Consider the following 21986-nt stretch of genomic DNA (forward strand, 5'->3'; position numbering starts at 1 on the left):
TCTTACATGTTGAACACAAATACCTGTACTTTCTACTTCTTACATGTTGAACCCAAATACCTGTACTTTCTACTTCTTACATGTTGAACTCAAATACCTGTACTTTCTACTTCTCACATGTTGAACTCAAATACCTGTACTTTCTACTTCTCACATGTTGAACTCAAATACCTGTACTTTCTACTTCTTACATGTTGAACTCAAATACCTGTACTTTCTACTTCTTACATGTTGAACTCAAATACCTGTACTTTCTACTTCTTACATGTTGAACACAAATACCTGTACTTTCTACTTCTCTCATGTTGAACTCAAATACCTGTACTTTCTACTTCTTACATGTTGAACTCAAATACCTGTACTTTCTACTTCTTACATGTTGAACTCAAATACCTGTACTTTCTACTTCTTACATGTTGAACCCAAATACCTGTACTTTCTACTTCTTACATGTTGAACTCAAATACCTGTACTTTCTACTTCTTACATGTTGAACTCAAATACCTGTACTTTCTACTTCTTACATGTTGAACTCAAATACCTGTACTTTCTACTTCTTACATGTTGAACTCAAATACCTGTACTTTCTACTTCTTACATGTTGAACTCAAATACCTGTACTTTCTACTTCTTACATGTTGAACTCAAATACCTGTACTTTCTACTTCTTACATGTTGAACTCAAATACCTGTACTTTCTACTTCTTACATGTTGAACTCAAATACCTGTACTTTCTACTTCTTACATGTTGAACTCAAATACCTGTACTTTCTACTTCTCTCATGTTGAACTCAAATACCTGTACTTTCTACTTCTTACATGTTGAACTCAAATACCTGTACTTTCTACTTCTTACATGTTGAACTCAAATACCTGTACTTTCTACTTCTTACATGTTGAACTCAAATACCTGTACTTTCTACTTCTTACATGTTGAACTCAAATACCTGTACTTTCTACTTCTTACATGTTGAACTCAAATACCTGTACTTTCTACTTCTTACTCTTTGAACACAAATACCTGTACTTTCTACTTCTCTCATGTTGAACTCAAATACCTGTACTTTCTACTTCTTACATGTTGAACTCAAATACCTGTACTTTCTACTTCTTACATGTTGAACTCAAATACCTGTACTTTCTACTTCTCTCATTTCCCAAACAGCTGGTTCCTTTAGTCTGAATGTGTGTTTGGTGCGTGATCATTATTCTTTAGAGTCATTGCGTGCCTATTGATTTGAACACGATCCGTGTATCCATCATTTCCTGGTCTTCTCTAAAGAAGAGGGACCAATGGAAACGTTGTCATGTTGCCGTTGTTCAGCATGGAAACATTCATTAGCTAACAATGACATTATTGTTCTATTAATATAAAGGGAGGTCAGGTACTCTTTAAAGCAGCTGCTAGTTATGGGTACTTTTTACTGAAGTACATTTCAAAGCCTCTTTACTTTGACTTGAGTAAAGTAGTTTAGTCAGTACTTCTACTTTCACCAGAGTATTTTTAAACACGAGTATCTGTACTTCTACTTGAGGAAAGGATGTGTGTACTGCAGCCGTCTCTGTTAATTAGCTATTCAATTAAAAAGGGACAATATATGATGAACATATTGCAACTCACACCAGAATAATCTAGAGATGATTTGCACTACAGGTTAGAGGAACAGTGTGTATATCTTAATATTGGGGGGATCTCTCACTTTAACAGTAGCTAATGCAGGTTTATGAAACACTGACCGGTTTTCACCATCCATGGGCGGGTGGTGTGCAGATGGTTGACTCCAACCCACGCTGCAGCAACATTCTTGGATACCTTTAAGACAATGGAAACAAGGACAGAAATACCTATTATACAAGCGTCACATTTGGAGAAGCCTGTGACCTAAGAATTTCATCGCATAACTACACTGTAGCTATGTTCGTATGACTAAATGAAGAACCTTGAAATAAATATTCTGTAATGCAGAATTTCAAACCAGGAAATAAACAATATCCAAAATATGAGACACCATCTAGTTTCATCTCACGATATTGATATAATAATGATTCTCCTAGTGCTAATTCAGACTTTTACAAGGATTTTTAACTATTTTTAAAATCAGAACATCATTAAATGTGATCACCAGGTATTTCTTTGTTTTAGAATTAAAAAACAGATGCTTGGCTCTTGCTTAAAAACAACAGAGAGAGTTGATCTAAGTCATTTTAACTGCTATCTTTTTATTTTATTGTTGATATTTCCTTGTAAATTGCCATTAGCAGCTTAAACCTATGAGCAAATGTCTCTTTCTACAACCTCTTCCAACTTATAAATACATTTTAGGAAGGGCTACAGGTCAAACAGTTTTCAGGGTCACAAGAAAGTCCTCCACACTAGGTATATATATTAACTATAACAGTATAATAACATCTTAAAGCCACCCTAATAAAACACACAACTGTGCAAAATGTAGCCTGGCAAGTGCATTTTCAATAAGCTAACCTGACCTCCAAACTATATGCGTCATTCCTGCACTTCAGCTTAAAGTGCATTAACACCTAGTTTAAAGGTTAATTGCATGGTCGAATTACTCTTATTAATATAATGCATTATCTTACTGACAGCTGCTACTTCGTTACGTTTCACCACTGAGCGTAAATAAGCAGGAAAGTACAATATAAGGCTTAATGTCACCCTAAATAAATACACAACTGTGCAAAATGTAGCCCGTCTAATGCATTTTCAATGATAGTTAGCATGAAAGCTAAACAAGCTAAAGTGGGAATAACCTGACCTCCAAACTACATGCGTCATTCCTGCAACTTAACTTAATCATATCTATTCAAAATGCATTAAAACGTTGTTGTAAAGATTGCTATTGTCTAAATACTGTTACTAATACACGGTATTGTGTTTCTGACAGACACTTAGCGGTGTTTAGCTCAGTGAAGGGCCCAGTGTCCTCCAGACCGCCATGACTTTTTACTTTATCTGAGTCAATTCGGTATTTTTGTAATGAATTACACACAGATTTTGATATAATAAGAAGTAAGAGATGCTTACAAAGCCAGCCCTTCTTGGCAGGCTGCGGGCCAGAGCCGCTGCGACGCGAACAGTCAGCATGTTGTCCTGAAGTCTGAGCCTCCGGAGAGAGAAGGATGTCGGAGAGGAGCTGCAGACTGGAGAAAGGTCACAGTGAACCGGAAGTACTTGGAATAAAAGTCCTCGTCTTTTTCTTTTTTTTAATTCACCTTTTTGTAAACATTCAGACAGAACGGTTTTATTTTTTCCGTTGTTTTATTTTGTATTCATCTATTCAATGTCATACAATACATGAACATCATATATTTTAGCTGCATGTGTGACCATTAAAGAGAGGTTCATCCCTCCAATTCTAACTATCTATCAAAAGTAGAAGTACTCAGATATTGTACCTGAGTACAAGTAGAAGTACTCAGATATTGTACTTGAGTAAAAGTAGAAGTACTCAGATCTTGTTCTTGAGTAAAAGTAGAAGTACTCAGATCTTGTACTTGAGTAAAAGTAGAAGTACTCAGATATTGTACTTGAGTAAAAGTAGAAGTACTCAGATCTTGTGCTTGAGTAAAAGTAGAAGTACTCAGATCTTGTGCTTGAGTCAAAGTAGAAGTACTCAGATCTTGTACTTGAATAAAAGTAGAAGTACTCAGATCTTGTGCTTGAGTAAAAGTAGAAGTACTCAGATCTTGTGCTTGAGTAAAAGTAGAAGTACTCAGATCTTGTACTTGAGTAAAAGTAGTAGCCTACTCAGATATTGTACCTGAGTAAAAGTAGAAGTACTCAGATCTTGTCCTTGAGTAAAAGTAGAAGTACTCAGATCTTGTACTTGAGTAAAAGTAGAAGTACTCAGATCATGTACTTGAGTAAAAGTAGAAGTACCAGAGTGTAGGAATACTCTGTTACAGTAAAAGTACTGCATTCAAAATGTTCCTCAAGTAAAAGTAGAAAAGTATTATCATCAAAATATAGTGAAAGACAGTAAAAGTAGTCGTTGTGCAGATTGGTCCATTTCAGAATAATATATATGATATGTTTTATAATGATTGATCATTAAAGTGTTCTCAAAGCTGGTAAAGGTGCAGCTAGTTTGAATGACTTTGTATTCTGCAGGGTAGCTGGTGGATTTACTCCAGGTGGAACTAAAGTCTGATTCAACACTTGGTTATATTTCACATCATTCATCCACATCTGTGAAGTAACTAAAGGGATTAAATACATGTAGTGGAGTAAAAGTACACCATTTACCTCTGAACTGTAGTGGAGTAGAAGTACACAGTAGCAAAGCATCAAATGGAAATACTCAAGTAAAGTATGTTGCAATGGAGGAGGAGCTTTGGATAGATTTACATTGCCATAATTACACAGTAGCTAGTGTACAGTGTTGTTATTATACATCCATGCAGTCACACAGTGTACACAATATGACAGAAAAGCATCTTGACTCTTGAGAAAATGAATGTCTGCAGTACCAACACTCGACCCATAGGGGCGATGTACTCTGAGTCAGGCCCGGAAGTGGCGCATGTATCTTTGTGAAGACGAACGGGAACGGCTGATGGAGACATTTTAAAATAAACACACAGCTAACGGCTAACTGCTAACAGGGCTCGCGAAGGGGCGAGCGCACTGCGCCAAAACACATTATAATCGTCCCAAGTTCTTACCAGTTATATTATATTTAGCAGTGCATTGTTTAATAAATCGTAAATCAACGAGACTACAAAACACCGAAGATGTTGAAAAGTCTGACACTGGGAACAGAAGATTATAACTAAACCGCGGTGAGTTGAAAGCTAAATGCTAACGGTTTGACTGAGATAACGTTAGCCGTTTTATCTTGCTTTCTTCGCCCCTTGGTGGCTGAGATGCAGCTTCCATTTATAGGATCTCCAGCTGCTGCCCTGCACCCTGCACCTTTCCACATGACTCTCCTTCTGGCCAAGTTCATAGAGTTTAAGGTTATGATCGAGGTTAGCTGATCCCTACGCAGCTAAAAGTAGTGTTAGCTTCAGCTAGCTCCAGATACAACCAGTGGTGTAAAGTGACAGGGGATTTACTCAAGCACTGTACTTAAGGTACGATACTGAAAGGCTTGTACTATAATCAGTGCATACTATTGTCTTATTTGTATATGCTCACACGTAGCTTTCATTGCTAAATGATAGCTTATTTTCATTGTGTGTGCTGTTCCTTAAGTTGTAGCATAAAACCTTAGTGATGCATTGTGAAAACTTAATAACAATATGTTTGATCTGAAAAGCTTCCTCATGCTGCCAGAGGTTCATTTCTATATAGTGGTGTAAAGTAACTAAGTAGATGTACTCACATACTACACTTAAGTACATTTTGAGGTACTTTCCATGTTATGCTACTGTGTACTTCTACTCCACTACAGTTCAGAGGTAAAAGGTGTACTTCTCCTCCACTACATGTATTTATACCTTTAGTTACTTCACAGATGTGGATGAATGATGTGAAATCTAATCAAGTGTTGAATCAGACTTTAGTTCCACCTGGAGTAAATCCACCAGCTACCCTGCAGAATACAAAGTCATTCAAACTAGCTGCACCTTTACCAGCTTTGAGAACACTTTCATGATCAATCATTATAAAACATATCATATATATTATTCTGAAATGGACCAATCAAACAACGACTACTTTCACTGTCGCTACTTTCACTATATTTAGATGAGAATACTTTTCTACTTTTACTTGAGGAACATTTTGAATGCAGGACTTTTACTGTGACAGAGTATTCCTACACTCTGGAACTTCTACTTTTACTCAAGTACAAGATCTGAGTACTTCTACTTTTACTCAAGAACAAGATCTGAGTACTTCTACTTTTACTCAAGAACAAGATCTGAGTACTTCTACTTTTACTCAAGTACAAGATCTGTGTACTTCTACTTTTACTCAAGTACACGATCTGAGTACTTCTACTTTTACTCAAGTACAAGATCTGAGTACTTCTACTTTTACTCAAGCACAAGATCTGAGTACTTCTGCTTTTACTCAAGTACAAGATCTGAGTACTTCTACTTTTATCCAGGTACTAGATCTGAGTACTTTAATTAGTTTAATTCAATCAATAATACATGTCTCCTCATACATGAAAGCACTGTTTGACAAGTAAAAGTAGAATAAGCCAAAAACCACTTTATATGCAAGTTTGTACTCGCTGAAAAATGTCTTGAACATGCTATGGTTGTATACCACATTTAGGGGGAGATCATGTTTCAAAGGAACATTTCATATTGTCATATTTGTGAGTTTCTACTAAATAGAATAATGCCTGAGCAGTCAGACATCCAGACTCCTTCACAGTGAATTTGAATGAATGATTTGTTTCTCCTCCAGCAGGTGAGCTCCTGTCCAGGCACATTGGTCCATGCTCGCTGGACCTCTGGGCTTTGGGCTCAACTAGCATGAAGATGGCCGACTCGGACAAGGCAGAGGATTTTGTGGATGCTGAGTCCCCCACAGAGTGCCTTGACGAAGCACAATCAACCACAGGCTCTGCCCAGGATGAGCATCTGAAGACAGAGACCACCACCAGTACCAGCTCACCCCCCAGGGAAAAGGAGGCAGACAGCCCCTTGAATACAGAGGGTGAGCTGAGTCTCCTCTCCATGCCGTGCCTGATGAAGGAGCTCCGCAGAGACTCCCCAGAGTCCCAGCACACCTCCACAGGGAGCGACAAGCCCGCATCTCTTCATATCGATGAGAGCGACTCCTCAAACCCCTGCATGATGTCCCCCTCCTCCAGCGGACACCTTGCTGACTCAGACACACTCTCCTCAGGGGAAGAAGGGGCCACTCCTTCCACAGCAAAAGACGAAGAAGGAAACATGGATACGACAAACGATGGGCAGGCGACAGGAAAGCAATCATCTTCCTCAGCGACGGGAGGGAGGAAGGCCCGGCGGTTACGTTCAGAGAGCGAGATGCCGCAGAATGCACTGGCTGCAAAGAAAAACCGCTGCCAGCCCACCGTAGTAGCTGCGGGAGGGCCGGAAAAACAAACCAATGGCAAGCTGGCCAAAGTGAAAGGTCACCGGAGCCAGAAACACAAGGAGAGGATACGTTTGCTGAGGCAGAAACGTGAGGCGGCGGCACGGAAGAAGTACAACCTGCTGCAGGACAGCAGTACGAGTGACAGCGAGCTCACGTGCGACTCCAGCACCAGCTCCTCCGAGGACGACGACGACGACACTTCAGGAGGCAGCAAGACAATCAAGACAGACCTTACAGGTAACACCCACTGTACACAACACATGCTAATAGCACAGTACCACTGAGGAAGCACAGGGTAGCTGTAGCAGCCACTCAGATATACACACTGCTCCATATAGTAACAGTCAAACATATAGCCACACATCAGAGTCACAGCTGACTGCATTATTTCAAGTGTTCAGGCAACCCGAACTGTTTCCCACTTACAACATATACTAAGAACATGTGATGAGGGCAATCAGAACAGGACAGGAACTGCTTTGTTTGTGTTGTTTATCAATCACTTTCTTTTCTTTTTTGTTATTTCCTCAATCATCATCATCACGCCTCATTCACCGTGTCTTTAAATACTAAGACAGTCACTTGTCGTTATATAATACATGTGTCAGAAGAACTGTGTCTCATCGTTTGCATGCTGTGAAGTCTAAAGGACGTTCTTCCACTCATAAACGGAGTTGGGTTAATCTAACCTATATTGCGAGCTTCGCAATTCAACAAGTGAGCCATTTATATCCTCAGCCTTCGCTGTAAATAGACAATGAAGGTGGTATGATCGCACCGTGTCAGTCTGAGCTTCTGCAGTTACTGTTGGGCATTGATAGGAACACTGTCTCATATCAGCCGGTTTAGAGATTCAACTATATTTAATGTACTGTTTTGTAATGATGCTGAAAAGTCCATTTAGTGTAGGGTGTTCCTGCAGCCGAACATCCCCGATGTCTCTCACACATGTCTGCACAGGAAGCTGCTTAGACTGGCTAACAGGTGGTTCTCCTCCTCACTTTAATGGGCTCTGTCTGCAGCACCTGCTTAGTACCAACACACACCGACAGTGTTGGTTCCCTTAGTTCATCTTGATTTTCCTGATGATTGTAGAAATCTCTTGGGTGAGTTGAGTTTTTCATAAGTAGCTTTAAGCCTGGGGGTATTTACAGACCGGCTGCTACTTCTGGTGCTTTATGCTAATCCTCTCACCGTGGTTGGGTTGGTTCTTCTTGTAGACAGCTTTCCAAAGCTTTTGTTTGATAAGTTAAGAGGTTATAGTCCAGGACTACAGAGGTATTATACATGGTGCCTATCGATGATATCAACCCCAACGCATATTTTAGTAAGAGGTTTTAGAAGACAATATATTTGGTGTCCTTGGTTTATAATTAATTGAAGTGAGTGTTTTTACCTCAAAGTCCAAACTAGGGCTGTGCAATTAATCGTATTTTAATCTCGATGTTGGCTTGCAACGATTACGGAAACAACGTAATCAAAATAAAACGATTATTGGTTTTTCAGTTGAATTATACTTAAAGTTCAGGTAATCAACTGGTTGTTTTCAATAAATGGATGTTTTCAAAGTAAATGGATAATCGTTTTTTAATAATTGTGATATCAATTATTGACCAAAATAATCGAGATTATGATTTTTGCCATAGTCGCACAGCCCTACTCCAAACCACAGTCGCCGAAACATCAGTTACCTCCCCCTCAGGGGTCCGTTCCTACATGAAATGTTTTCAACCATTTTTTTACATCTCGCACCCAAATTTGAGTGCTTCAACTGCATGATGTAGTCCATCAGCATGTCGAGTCGATCTGCACGTAACCACAACAAAAAAACTGTCATTTTCTCTTTTTTTTTTAATACAAAAGTCCACATCCGAAGCATGAAAGTGCCACTGTATTTTCTTATGGCTTGGCCTCAATGTCTTTAAAGCTGGCTTCAGACGTGCGTCGGAGAGATCCAGAGTGGGCGCCCAGATTCATGGGCTGCTGGACACCAGTTCGTGGGACAGGAACGGCATCGGCAGCGTTCTGGAGGAAGCCATGACGCGCTTTGCCGTGATGCAGCGGCAGACCGAGGAGCGCTTCAGAGTGTGGATGGAAAAGCTCTCGCACCTCGACTCGGACAACGACTCGTCCAAACGCTCCAGCGACGCCGTGGAGGGCCAGCAGCAGCGCCCGTCCCCCCCCAGCTCCTTTTTGCCATCGTCAGAGTCTTCAGAGACTATGGCTGCCTACATGTTGGCGCGAGAGAACAACAGCCTCACCTCCACCCCCATAAACAACAACAACAACACCCTACCTGAAGCGGTCACTCAGAACGGAAACCTAGCTGTTCCAGACCCCGGGATCTTGAATGTCTAAGATCTCTACACCACTCCTCGCTGTTTCACACTTTGATATTAGAGCTAGTTAATGCAGAAAGCATGGGCAATGGGTATTCATAGGTAAATGATGCGACACCATCGTCAGCGGCCGGACCCCCAGCCGGTCATTTGAACTGTGTGCAGTCCTGAAGACTCGCTGGCACTGAATCACTGTGAGATCTGACATTTATGAAAAAGAATTCAACTCACCTGTTTGATATCTGCAGCGTCCGTGACGTATCTCAATAGACTGTTTGTTTAGTCAGGGCTCTTATTCTACTGCTTATTGTATTTTTCTTTGTTGTGTACCAGCTGTACACACACACACATACACACACACACACACACACAGGTCTGGTTATGTCTTTCATACAGCACCTGTGCAGACATTAGTGCTAGGTGGGGTGCTGCTGCTAATAGCATGTGCCTTGTCGTTCTGATCTCACGCTGATGGATAGCTTCAGCATCACAGCACTGTTTCGTTAGAGGTGAACTCCAACACTGCATCAACCGGATGTTTGCACTGGTTCAGGACTTTTCACACATCTTATCTCAAGCTTTTATTTGTTGCTGGTATAGCTTTACTAGCACCAAAACATTTTAAAATCACAATATAGATTTGCCGATATACTAACAAACACAAAAATCGAAATAAGACGTAATTAGATTAGCCGTGTTTACATTTTGTAATGTTTGCCTTTCTGTTACATTTGCTGCTATCGCTGCCTCTGCGCAGTAACGAGAAACTAGTGGGGGGGTGGGACTCCCAATGTTTATTTTTAGTAGCCTATGTATAGATTATGGACTTCAGATAAGGTTCCTATGTTGCCGCTATTAGCTGCAATGTGCATCTAGTCGTTTACTATTTGCCCAGTTATTTGATTCTTCTGGTCTGCCAGCTCGCCTGCGTCTCCTCGAGGCGCCGCGTGTCCCTCATCTTGCCTTTTTCAAACCGGCATCAAACTGACAGATACACAGCAGCGATACAGCTGCAGTGAATGGTGCATGGCAATGTTTACCCATGTCCTAAAGTGACTGATCAAGTGGCCTTTGGTTCAGATCCTGTGGTCTTTGAGGCGCTCCTCCTCACTCTGCTTCGACACTGCTGCTAACACTCGCCATCTCAGACATGGATGAAGGAGTCGTTGGCTTAATCATATTTATAGTTAGGGTGTTACAAAAAGTTACATTTTCTGTATGTGTATATGTAGCCCGATGATGACGGAGCCACGGGCGTCGTTTCCCCCCTGTTAGCATGTGGTTTTATTAGCATATAGAATGTGCCAAGTTAGTTTCATCAGCATGTGAGCTAACGCTGATCCACGGTGACTGACAGCTTTAGTTGTTCTTCTCTTGGCCTTGAGGTTTTGTTTCAGATTGTGTGAATATTGGTGTTTTGTTTTAGTTCACGGTGCATTGTTACTTACATTCTGGGTTTCAAATGAATCCAACAGCTGCTGTCCTGCAACTGGAACGACCTTTAAATCAACACGAGTGCAGACGATCACAAAGTAGTGTGTGCGTTAGAAACACGAAGGACAGTCCATTGTTTACCAAAGAGGCTCTCCTGGTTTACATTCGTCCTTTTTCTATCTTTACTACACGGCCCTTCGGTACCTGCCTACCCTCTACCTTCTACCCGCTACCCTCTACCCTTCACCCTCTACCCTCTACCCTCTCCCCGCTTACCTTCTACCTTCGTACCCTTCATACCCGCTACCCTCTACCCTCTACCTTCTACTTCTCCGCTACCCTCTACCCTCTACCTTTCTACCCTCTACCCGCTACCTTTCTACCCTTCTACCCTACTACCTTCTACCTTCGTACCCTCTACCCTTCTACCTTTCATACCCTTCTACCCCTCTACCTTTCACCTTCTCCCTTCTACCTTCTACCTTCTACCCACTACCTTCTTCCCTCTCACCCTTCCCCCTCTACCCTCTACCCTCTTACCCTCTACCTTCTACCCTCTACCCGCTTACCTTCTACCTTTACCCACTACCTTCTACCGGCTACCCTCTACCCTCTACCTTCTACCCTCTACCCGTCTACTTCTAACCTTCTACCTTCTACCTTCTACCCTCTACCTTCTACCCGCTACCCTCTACCCACTACCTTCTACCCTCTACCTTCTACCTTCTACCTTCTACCCTCTACCCTCTACCTTCTACCCTCTACCCTCTACCTTCTACCTTCTACCTTCTACCCGCTACCTCTACCCGCTACCTTCTACCCGCTACCTTCTACCCGCTACCCTCTACCCGCTACCTTCTACCCTCTACCTTCTACCTTCTACCCTCTACCCGCTACCTTCTACCCTCTACCCGCTACCTTCTACCTTCTACCCGCTACCTTCTACCCGCTACCTTCTACCCGCTACCCTCTACCCGCTACCTTCTACCCGCTACCCGCTACCTTCTACCCGCTACCTTCTACCTTCTACCTTCTACCCGCTACCTTCTACCTTCTACCTTCTACCCGCTACCTTCTACCCGCTACCCTCTACCCGCTACCTTCTACCCGCTACCCTCTACCTTCTACCCTCTACCTTCTACCTTCTACCCTCTACCCGCTACCTTCTACCCTTCTACCCTCTACCCTCTACCCTTCTACCCGCTACCTTCTACTCTCTACCTTCTACCCTCTACCCTCTACCCTTCTACCTTCTACCCTCTACCCGCTACCTTCTACTCTCTACCTTCTACCTTCTACCCTCTACCCTCTACCTTCTACCTTCTACCCTCTACCCGCTACCTTCTACTCTCTACCTTCTACCTTCTACCTTCTACCTTCTACCTTCTACCCCTCTACCCGCTACCTTCTACCTTCTACCCTCTACCTTCTACCTTCTACCCTCTACCCGCTACCTTCTACCCTCTACCCGCCTACTTCAGCCCAATCATCTGTTCATAGGCCTGCAGTGTTCTGTCACAGTACATGCTGTGCAGACCACACACACACTCTCTATCACTTTCTCCCCCGCTCTCTCTCACACACACACACACACTCTCTATCACTTTCTCCCCCGCTCTCTCTCACACACACACACACACTCTCTCAGGCTGCAGCCACACGAGGACAAAAACAGCTGTTTGCGTTACTGTTTGGTGTCATATAGACCGTTCGGCCACACGAGGACGACCGCATACGGCACTAAACGACTGAGGAAACGATAACGGGTCCCAAGGTGGATAGAACGGCATACGCAACGCTCTGGGGGGTCCAACGGCTCCGTGTGTACGCCCTATACGATCATTTTCTGATAATGATGAGGCAATAGCCCCGCCTCTCCCCACCTCTGCTGCTCACCCCCTTCAGGTCAAAGTAAACTGCACACTGAACTCAGATTATTTATCTTTCTCTCGATATGGACATAAACGTGAGTGAAGTCTAATCTGACAGGACGGAGACACCTCTCAAACTACCCTAGTTATAAATATGTTTATTTTTCCTGTCGGCCGGGTCACTCATTACTGGATCAGCTGCTGCATGAGACAGACACTGGCGCTGTCCGAAGAGAGGGAGGAAAAAGAGAGGCTCCGTGTATTTTATTATTATAATATATAGATTCGTTATTCATTTGTTTTAAAGCTCAATAAATAACAAAGAAGACCTTTGACCGGCACTTTTATGATTTTGTCGGAAGGTTTAAACTTTAATACACGTTGACTGGCGAAAAACTCTGCCCGGTTCCCTCGGCCCCCACCGCGGAGAATAAACAGAAGGGCAACCATGACAACCATGCTTCTTCGCTGCTTCTGTGGAGGAAGTTACAGCGCCACGTACAGGCTCCTGCATGTACTGCAGCTTCTCCAGCGGTTGGAGCTAAACGGAGCGGTCTCGTGTGGGCAGACACTATCCGGTGAATATTGCGTGTGGACGGAAGCTTGTTTGCGTTTGCGTTAATCCTATGCGTTTAGCCGTTTTCGTCCTCGTGTGGCCGGGGTCTCACACACACTCTCTCTCACACACACTCTCTCTCTCTCACACACACTCTCTCACACACACTTTTCTCTCTCACACACACGGCGCTCTCGCACACACACGCGCCGCACACACACACACACCGCACACGCGCTCTCGCACACGCTGCGCGCGGCACACACACACAGACGGCGCTCGCCACACACTGCGCCCCCCGCTCGCTCGCTCTCTCTCCCCGGACTCGCTCGCGCTCGCAACACACACACACACACTTTCTCTCCTCTCACACACACTTGTCTCTCTCTCACACACTCTTGCGCTCTCACACGCGGCGCGCTCGCACACGCACACACGGCTCGCGCGCGCACACACACGGGCGCGCGCGCGCACACACACAGGGCGCGCGCGCGCACACACACGGGCTCGCACACACACACACACACACACACACACACGGCGCGCGCTCACGCGCCCTCGCTCGCGCACACACACACACACACACCTTTTTCGCTCGCTCTCTCTCTCACACACACACACACACTTCTCTCTCTCATCTTCCCACTCTCTCACACCACACACACACACACACACACGTTCTCTCTCTCCACACACACACCACACACACACTTTCTCTCTCTCTCTCACACACACACTGGTCTGATGACAGCAGTGTGTGTGTCTTCTTACAGGGTAGAACAGAGAGTTGTGCTCTGATTGATTATCCCTCTGCATTTCATGATCGGACTGATGGTTTTTGTAAATGGACTGTATTTTAGTGTATGTTTTTACGTGAATGGCTGTTATTTTAAAAGCAATAAATGGAGAGAAAATAAATGCTAATGTTTTTTTTTATTTACTCTTATATAAAGATTGTCTGATTCTGATTTCTTTAAAAGTCTGACCTTTCTTTGTTTCTCTTGGAACTATCATTTTAAATGCAATTAAAGTGAACCATTATATATTATAATCTATCAATAACTTGATACCATATCTGCCCCAAGTTAAAGGACTTCCTCTCAATCCAAGGACACATTCAAATAAAGTAATCCAGATGACTTGACTGCTTGTAAAATCCAAGTAAGACTGAGTTTACCCGATTGATGTCTTTATCAGTAGCAATATATCAACTTAAAGAGGCTCTATTCTGCTTTTTGGGGTATTCCTTCACCTGTAGTCATGTAAACGTGTCACAGTAGAGACACACAATACACATGTGAAAATAAGCATAACATGTCCTCTTTAAAATACAGTTATTCCACATGTTTCAAGGTTCTTCCACAAGAGGCGCTTTCACACCGGAGTACTTTTCCCGTTTAGTTCCGATAGTTCCTGGGATTTTGCGTTCACACCAAAGAGAATTTAGTTCATGAGAACTTTTCCCCCCTTTTTACTCCCTGCTCGAGAGGTGGGACTTTCCCGGGGAGAGAAAAGTACCAATTTCTGATTGGCTGGGCGAATTGCAAACCACGCCCCGTAAAACTCTGAACAGTTTTTTGAAGCCGCCATTTTATTATCCTCGCATTAGCATTATTAGCATTAGCCCCGCGCACTAACGCAGAGAGACTAACTTATGGCACCACAGAAGAAAACATGGGAGCGGTGGAGATGAGGAGGTGTCGGCGTTCTGGTGATTTACTCGGAAGGCTTCACTGGGGACTGGCTTTACTGAAGCCAGTCCCCAACTCCGGGGACTTCCGGCCGGGGACTGTAGGAGCAGACACAATAGTGGTGGCTTAAAGCCCACCTCTGCTCCGCGCCGTCCGTTAGATGAGCCTGGTCAGATTAATAAGAGAAGGAGTTTCAACCACCAGTCATAAAAGTTATAACAATAATCTGATTTTAATGGTAAAAAACACCAATACAAGTTTACAGAGTACTCCGGACTCCCAGTTCTACTGCTGTGCGATGCAGGTATCGGGACCAGCCAGTCAGAAACAGGAGGCATTTTGCATGACTACACAACAGTATATATGGATATATTTGGGGCGGAGAGCCACTTCTTATCTTCCACCGGACCCAACTCCTTTAATTTCCCAAGGAAGGTTTCACACAAACTATTCTTTTAAAACAATCAAACATTGTACACAGATATATTGGTATCAAACATTGTACACAGATATATTGGTGCTTGAGATTATATTGGCCCCAGAAAGAACCTTGAAAAGAACATGTGTGTGTGTGCTGGTGAGAGGAAGTGTATGTGTGTGTATGTGTGTGTGCTGATGTAAGGAAGTGTGTGTGTGCTGGTGAGAGGAAGTGTATGTGTGTGTGTGTGTGTGTGTGTGCTGATGTAAGGAAGTGTGTGTGTGCTGGTATCTGGGTCAATGAGTGTAGTTGTGTGTGCTGGTGAGAGGAGGTGTGTGTGTGTGTGTGTGTGCTGGTATCTGGGTCATGGAGTGTAAGTAAGAAGATTTATATATATATATAGGATTACTTTAAAACAGTCCCAAATAATACATGTTCACTTCAATACAGTTCAAGATAATACCTGTTTACTTTAATACAGTTTAGAAACAATATCTGTTGTTTTAGGACTCCGGGGCGCAGTATACGCCGTGAAGTTGTTTGCGGCCTGCCAGTAACCCAAGCAGAAGAAGAAAGAAAGTGACGTCAGGCGGCTTCATTTGCCTAATCTCCCTCAGGGAACTTATTCCGGTGTGAACGCGATCTGTACTTAGTTCATGAGAACTAAAGAGTGCTGATGAACTAAGTTCTCATGAACCTTTGTGGGAAAAGTACTGCGGTGTGAATGCGCCTAATGTCTGATTGGCTGGGCGGATTGCAAACCACGTCCCGTAAAACTCTGAAAAGTTTTTTTAAGCTGCCATTTTATTTGCTGGCATTATTAGCATTAGCATTAGCCCCGCGCACCAACGGAGAGATAATAACTTATGGCACCACAGAAGAAAACATGGGAGCGGTGGAGATGAGGAGGTGTCGGCGTTCTGGCGATTGACTCGGAAGGCTTCAGTAGAAGCTGCTGGGACTCCCAGCAGCTTCTACTGAAGCCTTCCCCAACTCCGGGGACTTCCGGCCGGGGACTCCGGGTGGCAGTATACGCCGTGAAGTGGTTTGCGGCCTGCCAGTAAACCCAAAGCAGAAGAAGAAGAAGTGACGTCAGCGGCTTCATTCGCCTAATCCTCCCTCAGGGACTTATTCCGGTGTGAACGCGATCGGCTCTGGGGGAACTAAGTGCTGGGAACTAGTACGGCAAAGTACTTGGTTTGAATTGGCATGCGTTTATGTAAATAAAAAAACACATAAGACTGACTGATGCATCTCTACTCTAAAAATATAGACGTTTTACAGCCGAACTCGTACTATCAATTTAAAGTATACCAATAATAAATGATATTTCTATACATTTGACTGCATTTGGGAAGATAGTCTTGTTTCCTTGTGTATGTGCTGCACTACAGACTAAAGTCTCTGTTCCACGCAGAGCTGCACTACAAAAGCATGATTTGAATAATAAAGTGTTCTCTTTGTTTTCTGCAGACGGGCTTCCGATAGTGGGTCACTATGATATTTCAGACACTGATTCTAACCAGGAGAGTATGAGTGTGGACACAGTGCGGCCCTCGGTGATAAAGCATGAGCTAAAAACACACTCTGGGTGTATAAGAGCCCTGTGCTCTCTCTCAGGTCAGTTACTAACCCCTGAATCCAAACTGAATATTTCCACTGCTCTCAGTGACGGCAGGGTGCGAGGCGGTGAAATGATGTTATTAATCTCCCAGCTGCTTTTAAATATTTCTATGTGCATTGGGGCTCTGCCTTGCTTCAAGACAAAATAATTGACCTTTTGTGACATGAATATAAAAGTCCACATTAATGTTCTGTCCATTGTGTCTCTCTCTACTGTTCAAACACAGTGTCGGATTCATCATTGTTGTGCTGTGTGCGTGTCAAAGGCCTGAAGCGCTCGGCCCCTCCTCACAAAGTGTGACTGTGTCCTCTTGTTTGTTTCAGGCAACGTGGAGGCAGAGCTGTCGCACAAGGGAAGTTCTCTACACCACAAGGGCCAGATTCACATCGCCTCCTCCGACAGCGAGGTGGAGATAGTCGGAGTGCAGGAGAAAGCCCGGTAAAGACTCACATAGGGGTTCTTTATTTTGTCTTTACCTGCCGTTTAAAGTCACATTTCTGAGTTTAAAGGGGACCTATGATGTCTTTTATATATCAATATGTGTCCCCGGTGCGTCGGGGAACTCACGCAGCGTCGGGAAATAGAACCCTCTCTCTTTTCCTCCGTACCCACATCTTTTAAAAACGGGTGTACAACGAGCGGATACAGATTCCATCCGAACTGACGTGTCCATCTGAGGTGATGTCGGCGGACCCTAGGGCTGCTCAATTAATCTTATTTTAATCGCGATTATGGCTTGCAACGATTACGAAAACAACATAATCGAAATAAAACGATTATTTTTTCATTATTATTATTACTTTTTGTTTTTCAGTTGAATTATATAAAAAAAAAATCTCCAATAAATGGATGTTTTCAAAGTCAATGAATAATCGCAATTAATAATCGCAATTACAATTATTGACCCAAATAATCGAGATTATGGTTTTTGCCATAATCGAGCCGCCCTAGCGGACCCACAGAAAGTTGCTATCAGAAACAATGCCTGACGTGTTTTGGACGTCTTTGTTTACATTAGCAAGCCTCGCTAACACTCAGAGCTAACCTGTACTGGAGAGCACATGTGTTTAAAAAGCAGGAAATAAAGAAAGGAACTCACCTTGTGATGAACCCGCAAGAGAAAAAGCATTTGAGCTCCATGCTGTTTCAGAAATAATCTTTGACGTGGTTTAGAACAGGATGGCGTTTTATCACAGCAGAATTTAACTTTATTTCCGGTAGAATTCTGATCAGGCATTAGCTCCGCCTCCTCTTCTTTTTATTTCAAGCTAAGGACCCAAGATCTGCGTTTCTCTAACAGGGCTTCAAAAGCGGGTTTGAGCAGAATGAGGCGTGGCTACAACGGGGGATCTGTTTGGGATTTTGAAAAAAAAACTTCACAGACATGTTTGATATAGGTATGGCCATACAATATATTTTTCAAATATAGCATGATAGGTCCACTTTAAGGTATGATAAGGATAGGTGTTGTTTTTAAAGTGTTTTATGCATGGTTATCCATTTTCCTTGTTCCTTTCTGTGGTTTTATTATTAAGTGTTAATGATTTGAATTGCCTCTGTGCTCTATAAATAACACCCGCACATTTAAATACCATTTTGAATATTTTTGCTGACCCAGTCTATACATACATTTGAAAGAAATTGCTGCATATTATAACCTTTTAAAGTCTGATGTTGTTGGCTTGAAACAAGTGAAAAAAAGGACATTTTGTTGTTTTCTGGGTTTTATGTCCCACACTAGTTCTTGTCCTGGCGCCACTCTTTGTGCTAAGCTAACATGCTAATATGGATCTCATCTACTCGTCACTCTTTATTAGAACGCAAAATAAGCGTATTTCCCAAAATGTGTTCCTTTTTAAAATCAACAGCTTTTGTTTCTGTTATTACAATAAGTACCCAAACAAGCAGAACACCGCTGGTAAACAAACACTACACAATCTGACTTAGTTTCACCGCAGCACTACCACATGTTGGAGGTGTGTTGTAGGTTGAAAGCCACAGAGAGACGCAGTTATCAGTGAATGTATGAACTTATTGTTTACATGCTTTTCCTGAGTGACTAACTTTTTAATATTTGTAACATGCTCTTGTTTGTGGATCCAGATGTGCCCACCCGTGTGGAGGCGTGATAAAGAGCCTGTCCGGCTGGAAGGAGAGCTCCGTGGAGCAGCTCATCAGCACAAACCAACCCCAGCTCTGGACTACTGTTTCCCCTCAGCCCAACTGGGTGTCCCCCCCCGAGGTGGTGGACCTCACACTGGACGAGGACGCGGGACACAAATACCTTCTTTAAAGAAGCTGCACACTGAAGACTCCTTCCTCCTCTCCTCTCCTCGTCCTCTTTGCCTTGCCTCCACGTTACGGCTGAAACCCTTCCCGTAGAATCGGCCTCGCCTCTCGTGGACTCTTCCTGCTCCGGAGTGTGTTTTTAAATCAATTGTATCAAAGCCATTCTACTGACGTGATTCCCTGATCAGCTCTGAATTTAGTCGTAATAAAAAAAATGGCACAGCATTTCATGTGCAGGTGGAAATGTGAGTAAGATGTATCTGTTAATGATATCAATATCCTACCTTCATTTATACCTCAGTTACCCCTCCGTGTAGGCTGTCTCTTGGTGTTGTGTGCTTGCAATCTGTGTCGAGAACACATCCAGTTGCTGCTTGAGGTCATGATCACAACATGGCGGCTTCACTACGGACTCTGGAAGGCACATTTTCAGATTTGGCCTTTTGTACCTAAACGGCAGCTGGTACACTTTTCTTTTGGTCGCACCACAAAGTCGGCTTTGTACCGATTTCTAAGGGTCAATTTTCAAAAGTCTCACCACTGGTTTCACATGTTGTTCAAACTGCATGGCTTCACATCCAGGTTTAGGTTATCTTCAATCATTGTTTATCATTTTGGGAAATATTCTTATTCACTTCGTGTTGAGATACAGTGAGCTTCTTGAACAGCAACATATGTCTCGATAAAGCCCTGATGCATTATACAATGTGTAGTCTCTGTGCATGTGCTGTGACCGATGTCAAGACAATTCAATAAATCATTGAAGTGGAGGATAGTTGTAAAAGTGGCTGCCAATGTTGCCCAAAGAATCCTCCCAGCAGCACTTTCAAAGCTCAATAACTAACACGTTGTTGGCTTGAAACAAGTGTACAAAGAGTTGAATGTGCCGCACTAGTTATGGTCCTGTCTCCACTCTTTGTGCTAAGCTAAGCTAATACGGATCGCTCATCTAGTCGTCAAAATAAGCGTATTTCCCAAAATGTGTTCCTTTTTGAAATCCACAGCTTTTGTTTCTGTTATTACAATAAGTACGTTTTTTACCAAACAAGCAGAAAGAAAACCGCTGGTAAACAAACACTACGCCATCTGACTTAGTTTCAGCATGTTGGAGGTGTGTTGGCGATATACATCTAGTACTAGGTTGAAAGCCACAGAGTTATCAGTGAATGTATGAACTTATTGTTTGCATGCTTTCCCTGAGTGGATGCAACCTCCTTGAATCTCTGGGACCCTTTACAAACAACTGAAGAAATGTATCTTCCATTGAATACTGCAAAGCAAGATGGCTGCCTGAATGCCTTGAAAAGTGCACTATTTTTCTTTGAGAAAAGCTACCTTAAAAAGCAGCGGATCTCAACAATAAATATTTTAATAATAGATGTGAATTTTAGCACACACACAAAGTAGTATACGACGTGGTGTTGAGTTTGTAGCCACGTGTGAGGCGTTTATAGAAAGAGTTTTTATGTATGAACCGTTTCGACCCTGATCCTCGGGGCCTGCCTGCTCTCTCCTGTGGTCTTATCTCTGTCCGTTTCTCAATGTCCAGTACACCTGCTGCAGAGCCACTTAGTTCAAGTATACCACGTCATCGAGTGGCGCCGAATGCTGGGCATTAAACGTGCATTTAAACAGTCCTTCGGCGCAACTCGATGTCTACTTTGAAACAGTGGCTCTGCAGCAGGTTTACTCGACATTGAGAAACGGCCTCTGTCTTCATGCGGTCACGCTGGTCTTTTATCTTACAAACAATCAAACTGTTGAAACGCTTGGGATTGACTTTGTCAGATTGAATAACGTCTACTTTCCTAAAAGACATGTTAAGAGAGTTGAAGAATCAAATGATTTGACTTCTGCTGGTCACAGAAGGGAAGGGAATATATAACAAGCCAAAGTCTAAATGGAATCAATGTTTTGTCTTATTTCTGAATTTGAAATTTGCTTCCATATTATTTTTTTTATTTGCTCTGTAGGTCTAAATTTAATGTGAATTGAAATCTGTTTCAAAGTCAAGATACAGTTTAGTGTCATGTGATTTTTCTTTTTGCTTGGCCAGTCATTTCCACTAAATGCAGCTTCTGACAATTCTTCAACCACACTTTTCAAAAACACAGTTCTATTGTTCCTAAAGGTTATTTTCAAATGTTCTTGGATGTCTTTTGTGATGGTTTGGTTGCACATAGCATGTTGGTCACATCTCACCTCAAGTCCGATATTATCCTCATTACCAGTCATTTAGCTTTGCTCTTCAGTTCTGTTTTTATGTTACTGTCAGTATTTTAAATTAACAAAAAAAAGGTGTGTTATTTGTTGCTTCTTTGCAAGTCCCCGACTTCCTTGAAAGTGTGTCTGTAGAACACAAAAGAACTATTTTAAAACTAAATAAATAGAGCGTTATTTAATGAGTCTTGTTGTACGGCAATTTTTTGATTCCTGTCTCTAGGAAAACAACTGGTTCAGGTCTCATGTGCAGTGGAATGTGGTTTTCCCTCTCCTGTAGTGTGTTTTGTTCTGTAGGTTTGAGTTGCATGTGCAATGGTCTGCAAGAGGCTAACATCTCAAAGTTCCCACCAGAGGGGTATATCGTATGTAGTGTCTCTACTTTAAAGAGTCCTCTGCTGCTGATGTTCAGGTCTGTATATCAGTATGTAGTTGTCACTTACTTTACAAGAGTCCTCTCCTGCTTGATGTTCAGGTGCTATCTCAGTATCTAGTGTCTCTACT

The 21986-nt window shown here is 42.7% G+C and overlaps 2 protein-coding genes across 5 annotated transcripts in view; one reads left to right on the forward strand and one right to left on the reverse strand.

The window, feature by feature from the left end:
• Positions 1 to 3320, reverse strand: part of LOC117561953 (ATP synthase subunit alpha, mitochondrial-like) — a 16812-nt gene extending 13492 nt beyond the window's left edge. Inside the window, exons 1-2 of the mRNA XM_034239687.1 lie at positions 3045 to 3320; positions 1739 to 1814 (exon numbers count right to left, since the gene is read on the reverse strand). Of these exons, the coding sequence (XP_034095578.1) occupies positions 1739 to 1814; positions 3045 to 3104 (136 nt within the window). The 5' untranslated portion in view covers positions 3105 to 3320. The remainder of the gene's footprint in view (positions 1 to 1738; positions 1815 to 3044) is intronic.
• Positions 3321 to 4551: 1231 nt separating this feature from the next.
• On the forward strand, positions 4552 to 21668 carry cunh18orf25 (chromosome unknown C18orf25 homolog). 4 transcript variants are annotated; one of them, XM_034239682.1, is made up of 5 exons: positions 4552 to 4801; positions 6384 to 7277; positions 16823 to 16969; positions 17297 to 17411; positions 19077 to 21668. In XM_034239682.1, the coding sequence occupies exons 2-5, from the start codon at positions 6452 to 6454 to the stop codon at positions 19264 to 19266; spliced, it is 1278 nt and encodes a 425-aa protein (XP_034095573.1). In that variant the 5' UTR covers positions 4552 to 4801; positions 6384 to 6451; the 3' UTR covers positions 19267 to 21668. The 4 variants fall into 4 exon arrangements, with proteins under 4 accessions (XP_034095573.1, XP_034095576.1, XP_034095575.1 ...); XM_034239683.1 differs by having other exon boundaries at positions 4558 to 4801; positions 6387 to 7277; XM_034239685.1 differs by lacking the exon at positions 16823 to 16969.
• The last annotated feature ends 318 nt before the right edge of the window (positions 21669 to 21986 follow it).

The sequence above is a fragment of the Gymnodraco acuticeps genome, unplaced genomic scaffold (genome assembly GCF_902827175.1).
Source record: "Gymnodraco acuticeps unplaced genomic scaffold, fGymAcu1.1, whole genome shotgun sequence".
In the NCBI taxonomy this organism is placed as follows: Eukaryota; Metazoa; Chordata; class Actinopteri; order Perciformes; family Bathydraconidae; genus Gymnodraco; species Gymnodraco acuticeps.